A 9,199-nucleotide genomic window follows, 5' to 3' on the forward strand; every position below is an offset into this window, starting at 1 on the left:
CCGGCAATGGCGTGGGCTCGAGGGCGGCGGACAGTGTCGGCGTGGGCTCGGGGGCACGGGCGACGGCGATGGCGGCGGGCAGCCTGACGGCGTCGAGGAGGTCGGCGTCGTCGGGCAGCAACTGGCGATGAAATCTGAAAAAATGCTAAGTGCTGGCTTATATAGGAAAAGCTTTAGTCCCGGTTCGTGGCACAAACCGGTACCAAAGCCAACCTTCAGTCCCGGTTGGTGCCACCAACCGAGACCAAAGGCCTCTTTTCAGCAGCCCAAAGGGCGGGAAGCAGAGGCCTTTGGTCCCGGTTGGTGGCACAAACCGGGACTAAAGGGTGGGCATTGGTACCGGTTGGTGCCACGAACCGGTACCAATGTATGCCTTTATACCGGTTGGTGGCACCAACCGGGACTAAAGGCCTTGTGTTGCCCGCATCGCGGCACGAAAGTTTAGTCCCACCTCGCTAGCTGAGGGAGCTCGAGAGTGGTTTATAAGCCCCACTCCCGCTGCCCTCTCGACCTCCTCTCAAATGCAGGCTTTCGGGCCTAAACACACTGTATCTGCCTGTGGGCCTATTGGGCCTTCTACGGGCCTGAATCCTGGCCCATGGGTGGGTTTCTAGTCGTATTCAGGCCGTGGTGGCCCAGTAGGTGGCGTTTTTTTATTTTTTTCCCAGTTTATTTCTTTTCTTTTTTGCTTTATTTATTTTATTTTGTTTCTACTTACAACAAAATACTTATTTATTTTATTTTATTTTGTTTCTAATTACTTATTTATTTTATTTTATGATAATTCTTTTTGCTATTAAAGTTTCTAACAAAAAAAGTTCTTTATAAAAATTCTTTTTGCTTTTAATGATTTTGAACAGAATATTTTTTGATAATTTTAGTTGCATCAATTTTATATAATTTTAGTTTCAGTAATACTAGAGGTTGCTTATAATGTTTTGAACAGAAAATACATTGATAATTTTAGTTTCATAAATTTTATTTATGTTATTAAAGTTTATTTTATTTTGTTTCTACTTATATATTTTATTAATATTTATTTTATTCTTTTTCTAATTACTTATTTATTTTTTATGATATTTGTTATTTTCATGCATTTACTGTTTATTTTGAGCTATAAGACCCTGAAATTGAAAAGCACTAGAAATGAACTCTGAAAAGGTTGAAAGTTGGCATGGTATCATCATTTCACCCACATAGCATGTGCAAGAAAGTAGAGAGGGTTACGGCAAACACTAGATGCACTTCATGTACAAAACGGACAATCTCTTTCGAAGTATCAGGGTTTCATTCGGAAACTCGTCTGTTACAAAGGGATTTCATTTTTTTGAACTTACTTGAACTCCATAGTTTTTCTGTGTTCAAAATGCACCATTCAAAGCCACATCATCAATTTTCAACCCTTTCTGACTTTATTTGTTATTTTTCATGCATTTACTGATTATTTTGAGCTATAAAACCCTAAAATTGAAAAGCATTTCAAATCAACTATGAAAAGGTTAAAAGTTGGCATGGTATCATCATTTCACCCACATAGCATGTGCAAGAAAGTAGAGAGGGTTACGGCAAAAACTGGATGCACTTCGTGTACAAAACGGACAATCTCTTTCGAAGTATCAGGGTTTCATTCGGAAACTCGTCTATTACAAAGGGATTTCATTTTTTGAACTTACTTGAACTCCATAGTTTTTCTGTGTTCAAAATGCACCATTCAAAGCCACATCATCAACTTTCAACCATTTCTGACTTAATTCATTATTTTTCATGCATTTACTGATTATTTTGAGCTATAAAACCCTGAAATTGACAAGCATTTCAAATCAACTCTGAAAAGGTTAAAAGTTGGCATGGTATCATAATTTCACCCACATAGCATGTGCAAGAAAGTAGAGAGGGTTATGGCAAAAACTAGATGCACTTCGTGTACAAAACGGACAATCTCTTTCGAAGTATCAGGGTTTCATTCGGAAACTCGTCTGTTACAAAGGGATTTCATTTTTTTGAACTTACTTGAACTCCTTAGTTTTTCTGTGTTCAAAATGCACCATTCAAAGCCACATCATCAATTTTCAACCCTTTCTGACTTCATTTGTTATTCTTCATGCATTTACTGTTTATTTTGAGCTATAAGACCCTGAAATTGAAAAGCACTAGAAATGAACTCTGAAAAGGTTGAAAGTTGGCATGGTATCATCATTTCACCCACATAGCATGTGCAAGAACGTAGAGAGGGTTACAGCAAAAATTAGATGCACTTCGTGTACAAAATGGACAATCTCTTTCGAAGTATCAGGGTTTCATACGGAAACTCGTCTGCTACAAAGGGATTTCATTTTTTTGAACTTACTTGAACTCCATAGTTTTTCTGTGTTCAAAATGCACCATTCAAAGCCACATCAACAATTTTCAACCCTTTCTGACTACATTTGTTATTTTTCATGCATTTACTGATTATTTTGAGCTATAAGACCCTGAAATTGAAGGCAACATATAGCTCTCATGAATAGATAAGTGACCAAATTAATAGAAGTTCATCATCACATTAAAACCAAAGTACATACATAGTTCTCATTGAACAACATATATATAGCTCTCCAGAGCATCTAATTAAACCATACATTGAAATTATGTAAAACATTTCAATGCAACAACAAATGCGATCATAATCGCAACCAAGGTAACAATTGATCCAACTGCATAATGATACCAAGCCTCGGTATGAATGGCATATTTTCTAATCTTTCTAATCTTCAACCGCATTGCATCCATCTTGATCTTGTGATCATCGACGACATCCGCAACATGCAACTCCAATATCATCTTCTCCTCCTCAATTTTTTTTATTTTTTCCTTCAAGTAATTGTTTTCTTCTTCAACTAAATTTAACCTCTCGACAATAGGGTCGGTTGGAATTTCCGGTTCAACCACCTCCTAGATAAATAAAATCTATGTCACGTTGGTCGGCATAATTGTCATAAACAATAAATGAACCAAATAGTTATAAAAAGATAATATATACCACATCCGAATCATAGACAGGACGAGGGCCGACGGGGGCGGATACCAAAACCATCGCACTATATAATAAGAAGGAATAATAAAAGTAACAAAATTAGACAAGTATCTATCTGAAGTAAGAATTTTTTTTCTTTCAGAAAGAAGAAAGAACAAGAGGCTCACCACGGTGGTGCTGGCGACGAGATCGGCGCGGGCGATCGACGGCGGTGAAGACGGGGACGGGACGTGACGAACCGCTAAACCTAGACAAATCTCGGGGAAAATGGAGCTCGGAGGTCGAGTTTCGAGAGGAGAAAGATTAACTAGTGTGGCTCAGACATTTCATCAAACACCTCATGTGCATAGGAGGTGAGCTAGAGCACCCAAATGCCCTCCCCTCGACGGCCAAAAAAATAGAGCACTGTGGAGTGCTCTGCTGCGGCGATGGGGTATATATAGGCAGCTCATTTGTCCCGGTTCGTGGCTAGAATCGATACTAAATCCGGGCCTTCTGTCCCGGTTCAAGCCAAGAACCGGGACCAATGGTTGTGGGCCCAGGAGCGAGGCCCATTAGTCCCGGTTCGTGCCTCGAACCGGGACAAATGGTTCCATACGAACCGGGACCAATGCCCACGAGGCCCCGGCCGGCCCCCTGGGCTCAGGAACCGGGACGAATGCCCCCATGGGTCCCGGTTCGTGACTGAACCGGGACTAATGGGCTTGCCATGCCCGAACGAAAGCCCTGTTTTCTACTAGTGGGGGAACGTAGTAATTTCAAAATTTTCCTACGCACACGCAAGATCATGGTGATGCATAGCAACGAGAGGGGAGAGTGTTGCCTACGTACCCTCGTAGACCGTAAGCGGAAGCGTTAATCAACGCGGTTGATGTAGTCGTACACCTTCACGATCCGTCCCGATCAAGCACCGAACATACGACACCTCCGCGTTCAGCACACGTTCAGCTCGATGACGTCCTCGCCTTCTTGATCTAGCAAAAGGGGCAAAGTAGTAGATGAGTCCTGGCAGCACGACCGCAGGGCTTCGCCTAAGCTCTACGAAAACTATGACGGAGGATAAACTAGAGGGGACGGGGTTGCCGGCACATGGCTTGGTGTTTCTTGATGTGTCTTGGGTGCTATCCCTACCCCTCTATTTATATGTTGAGCCTTGGGGTCGAAACTTGGAGTAAAAGCCTCCACAAAGTCGGTTTCACCCTAAAGGCAAGAGTCCTTCTCGGACTCCAGGGCCAGACGCCAGGGTTCCCGGCGTCTGGACCCACACGCCAGGGACCCTGGCGTCTGGCCCCTGGACTCCACAAAACTTCCTTTTGCGCTTTCCAAAAACCTTGTGGGCTTTCCCCTTTGGCCCAAATAAAGTGTTATCGTACCCAAACATTTCGGGAAACATCCGGAACCCCTTCCGGTGAATTCCGGAACCCTTCCGGAGACCAAACACTATTATCCCATATATGAAACTTTATCTCCGGACCATTCCGGAGTTCCTCGTCATGTCTGTGATCTTATCCGGAACTCCGAATACCATTCGGTTACCAACATACATAACTCATAAATACTATATCGTCAACGAACGTTAAGCGTGCGGACCCTACGGGTTCGAGAACTATGTAGACATGACCGAGACACATCTCTGGTCAATAACCAATAGCGGAACCTGGATGCCCATATTGGCTCCTACATATTCTACGAAGATCTTTATCGGTCGAACCGCATAACAACATACGTTGTTCCCTTTGTCATCGGTATGTTACTTGCCCGAGATTCGATCGTTGGTATCTCAATACCTAGTTCAATCTCGTTACCGGCAAGTCTCTTTACTTGTTCCGTAATACATCATCCCGCAACTAACTCATTAGTTACATTGCTTGCAAGGCTTATAGTGATGTGCACTACCGAGAGGGCCCAGACATACCTCTCCGACAATCGGAGTGACAAATCCTAATCTCGATCTATGCCAACTCAACAAGTACCATCGGAGACACCTGTAGAGCACCTTTATAATCACCCAGTTACGTTGTGACGTTTGGTAGCACACAAAGTGTTCCTCCGGTATTCGGGAGTTGCATAATCTCACAGTCATAGGAACATGTATAAGTCACGAAGAAAGCAATAGCAATATACTAAACGATCAAATGCTAAGCTAACGGAATGGGTCAAGTCAATCACATCATTCTCTAATGATGTGATCCCGTTAATCAAATGACAACTCATGTCTATGGTTAGGAAACATAACCATCTTTGATTCAACGAGCTAGTCAAGTAGAGGCATACTAGTGACACTCTATTTGTCTATGTATTCACACATGTACTAAGTTTCCGGTTAATACAATTTTAGCAGGAATAATAAACATTTATCATGAAATAAGGAAAGAAATAATAACTTTATTATTGCCTCTAGGGCATATTTCCTTCACCGGCCCCCCCATATTTGTGATTTAACAAAGAGGCCCGGTGGGCTTTTACACTGATGGGTCGGGCTTGGGCCTTATTTCTAGGCCCGACACCTGAGCTTGGGTTTTTTGCGTCGGGCTTGGTTAGGCCCGGCCCGAGAAATGGCCAGGTATAGCTCACGCGGAGCATCTCTAGCAGATGATGCCGCGGTGCCAAAAACGGTCGTTTAGACATTTTGAGCATCTGTTACGGAAGGAACTCTTCTAGTGTCTAAAAACCTTTTCTCCTACCCTCTTTTTTGGGCACCAAACTTCTTCATTGGAGCATCTCTAGCAGATCCTATAAAAGCAGTCAAACTTTTAAATTTACGGTACAAATTATAAAAACATACCAAATAGATTCTGTAAAATAGCAGATCCCCCTTTTTTACAGGTTCTCGTACATTAGAGCAACCATCCGTTATATACCAAGCTATTTTTTGAGGGAACCTGTAAACCAATCAACGCTAGAGTAGGGGACTTGGCTACGCCGACCGTGAGCAGCGAGCAGGCGGAGGAGCTCGGCAGCGGCTGCCCGGAGCATCATTGGAGCACGGGGCGGGTCGGAAGCATCGCCGGAGCGGCGTCTTTTTGGGTCAGCCGGAGTTCGAGTTCATCCATCCGTGCGTCCCCAAAAAACGAAACGTGCGGAGAAAATAAAACTCCTAGATACGGGTTTGCGGGATTTGTTCCGTTTGATGCTTCGCGGTACGTAAATTCATTTTAAGGGGGTATGTTGTTTTGAGATTTTGAGAAGAGTTACTCTTTGGAGAGCACAATACGATGAAAGTTGTAAGCTATGTTCGGGAGGAGTTATTGTCTATCGTTGGCCTCTATGATAGAACCCGTCAGGGAGGTCTGAGATACGGTGGTTTACCCTAGGGTGGATGTCAGCGGTTCAAATCCGCTTATCTGTCGGAGAAACTCTCGTACGCGTGCGACCCAAGTGCAGATGTGTAATTGACGAAGACAGGAACGCATTTTGCATCGTGTGCGTGTGTGTTTCGTATGGTGACGTGAATGTGAGCCTCTGCATTTGTATTGTTTTCAAAAAAAAAAATCGACTTCAAACCAGTCGTACATACGCGCGATCGCCATAGCTAGGGTTCATACATCAAATATGCTCCCAAGTTATACATGCCAAACTTCACGAACCAAAACGCAAAATGTCACCGACGGAACGAAGCCAGATCGATCGAGCCAGTCTCTCCGTCTAGAGCTTGAAGAGCTTCCTGAGGTTCATGGGGGAGATGTACTTGCTGTCGCCGTCGACGATGTACTTGGCGAGCAGCACGTTGGCCTTCTCGCTGGGATGATACGGGTCCCAGAACACGTGGTTCTCCCGGTCGTCGCACATGCTGGACGTCGGCCCGCACGGCACGATCCCGGCGTACCTGCCGCCGTTGCCGCAGCAGGCCACGCTGGCCGTCGAGAACCCGTACTTCCTGTGGTTGGCGATGAGCTCCATCACCAGGTCGTACACGTTGGCCAGCAGGAACCTGCCCCCCGGCAGCCCGCCGGCGTTGAGCTCGATGAGCAGGTCGCGCAGCCGGCCGTTGTACTGCGCAGCGAGCGTGTTGGGCAGCTTCACGCACTCGTCGTCCTTGACCCGGTTCAGCGTCTTCTGGTACGGGATGCATCCCAGCGGCCCCACGTTGGCCACCACGAACTTGCGCGCCCCCAGCGCGTGCAGCCGCGTGAGCTGCTCCCGGAGGTGGATGATGAGGTCGTCGATGAAGCCGTCGGGCGACTCGGCCACGCGCGTGCCGGCGGAGAGCACCGGCATCAGGTAGTTGTTGAGGAAGTCGTTGGAGCCGACGGTGATGGAGAAGATGGCCTTCTTGTGGATGAACTCCCTCGCCTTCTCCTTGCCCAGCAGGCCGTCCAGCTCCCGCCGCGTGATGTTGAAGTAGTCCACCTGCACGTCCATGCCGATCCGGTTCACGAACACCCGGCCCGTGCCGTTCAGGATCCCGGCCCCGCCGGACGCGTAGTTCACGCCGTTCAGCAGCGCGCCGCCCGTCGTGTTCGGCGCCAGGAACGGCGGCGAGTAGTCCGCCTGGCCCAGCATCTCCCCTGAAAATTGGAATTTGCATACATATTTAAGTGACAGAGTGATGGCAACTCTAGGCTCATCGTACAAGGATAATACAGTATATTCAGTACTTGAAAATTACCTATGATGTCGGCGATGGTCCTGCCGTTGGTGAAGCGGCCGGTGGGCGTCCCGCCGGAGGCGGCGAAGTCGATGCCGTTGGGGTTCATGTCGGCCTTGGACAGCGTGGAGAGGTAGTTGTTGTTCCCGGCGTCGACCAGCGAGTCCCCGAAGATGAAGGACGCCCCGGGCGTGTCCTCGTCCACGGTGTCCTCCCCTCTCACCCTCGCCACCGCCGCCGCGCACAGCACCGCCACCACGGCCACCGCCACCGCCGCCGCCGAACCCATTCTCCCCATGCAGATGGAGCTACCCGCAAGGCCGCAACGACAGCACGCACGTACGAACTGAACTGACACCGCAAGAGCAGGGAGGGTATATGGGCAGCGAGGCGCGCGTTAGGTGGCGCGGTCGATGACTATCTGAGCCGTATGTCACCTTCTCCTAGCTCAGGATCTCCATGGGAGCGAGACCATGGATAGGAGAAGAACGCACGGCTCGATGATCGACTGTGGCTTGTGGGATTCGTGTGTGCAGTGGGGGTGCTTGATATGGAAGCTCAGTGGAGGGGTTCGGTTTGTTGGTTTGACGCATGTGGTGGACAGTGCTAGATATGGTAGTTAAGCAAACAAGCGTTACGTCTCACTCTCGTCGCTGCTCTCCTCACGTATGCGCGCGACCGCCGGAGTCAGCAGGGACGGTTGATGCGCGTTGGGCGCTCCCGAAAAGCGGCGCCTTTTCCCCTGTGTTGGCGCGGTCGGGTGGGGGTTTAGGTGGCCTGAAATAACCAAACGATGTTGCACGCGTTCCAGGGGCAGAGGTGTACTACTCTCGTCGTTGTCTGGCAGATGGTCTCTGTGGGGTTTGCAGCTTCGTGGGAATGGATTGATGTTGGTGATGGAGAATCTGGGGGTGCATTAAGAAAATTGTGATAGGGATTTTTTTTTACTTTCTATTTTCAAGTTAGAGCAACTCCAATGGGGCAACCCAAACAGACGGCGATTTCGTCCGCTTTTTGTCCGTTTGGGTCGGCCACCCTCCCGGCGTCCGGCCTCTTTTAGATTTGGGTCGGCAGGGCGTCCAACGCGCAGACCCATTTCATGTCCGCGCGCAATTTTTAGAATGTTGGCGCGCGTTATTAAAAATGCGTTCCCTCGACACTCTGTTGGCCGCCCACTCGCCTCGCCGCCTCTGCGCCACCATGTCGATGCGCCGCCTGGGCGCTTCGGATTTTCGCGGAGTCCGCGAGCGCCGCTCCGGCGCCTTCTCCTCCGAAATCTGGTTTGGCGAAAAACGCCTCAGTCTCGGCACCTTCGACACCGCAGAGGAGGCGGCCCACGCGTACGACGCGGCGGCGTGGCGCCTCCGGCGGCCTCGTCGGGAGATGAATTTTCCCGACGTGTCGACGAGCCAGCGGGCGCAGGATCTCGCGCCTCTCCCCCGGCTTTTCACCGACGACGATCGTCGTGACAACCGGAGGTGGCAGCGTCGCCTCGCCATCGTCGAGATGGATGTGGAAGCCATGGCGGTGTGGCGCGAACGCTTCCCGCAAGACATCGTCAACGAGCGCCAGTTCTACAAGCAACGGAGGACGGAGAG

At 48.3% G+C, this 9,199-nt stretch overlaps 1 protein-coding gene across 1 annotated transcript; it reads right to left on the reverse strand.

Moving 5' to 3' along the window:
• Positions 1–6,457: 6,457 nt before the first annotated feature.
• On the reverse strand, positions 6,458–8,124 carry LOC123048748 (GDSL esterase/lipase At2g23540). The gene is made up of 2 exons (XM_044471789.1): positions 7,623–8,124; positions 6,458–7,521 (listed from the first exon to the last, which is right to left on the reverse strand). Exons 1-2 carry the CDS (start codon positions 7,897–7,899, stop codon positions 6,659–6,661), a joined length of 1,140 nt encoding a protein of 379 aa, XP_044327724.1. The 5' UTR covers positions 7,900–8,124; the 3' UTR covers positions 6,458–6,658.
• Positions 8,125–9,199: the final 1,075 nt, after the last annotated feature.

The sequence above is a fragment of the Triticum aestivum genome, chromosome 2D (genome assembly GCF_018294505.1).
Source record: "Triticum aestivum cultivar Chinese Spring chromosome 2D, IWGSC CS RefSeq v2.1, whole genome shotgun sequence".
Lineage (NCBI taxonomy): Eukaryota > Viridiplantae > Streptophyta > Magnoliopsida > Poales > Poaceae > Triticum > Triticum aestivum.

Coding starts and splice junctions, on each gene's coding strand:
- LOC123048748 (XM_044471789.1), bottom strand. CDS start 7,899: ATGGGGAGAATGGGTTCGGCGGCGGCGGTGGCGGTGGCCGTGGTGGCG. Junction 7,522..7,622: donor GACCATCGCCGACATCATAG/GTAATTTTCAAG, acceptor TCCAATTTTCAG/GGGAGATGCTGGGCCAGGCG.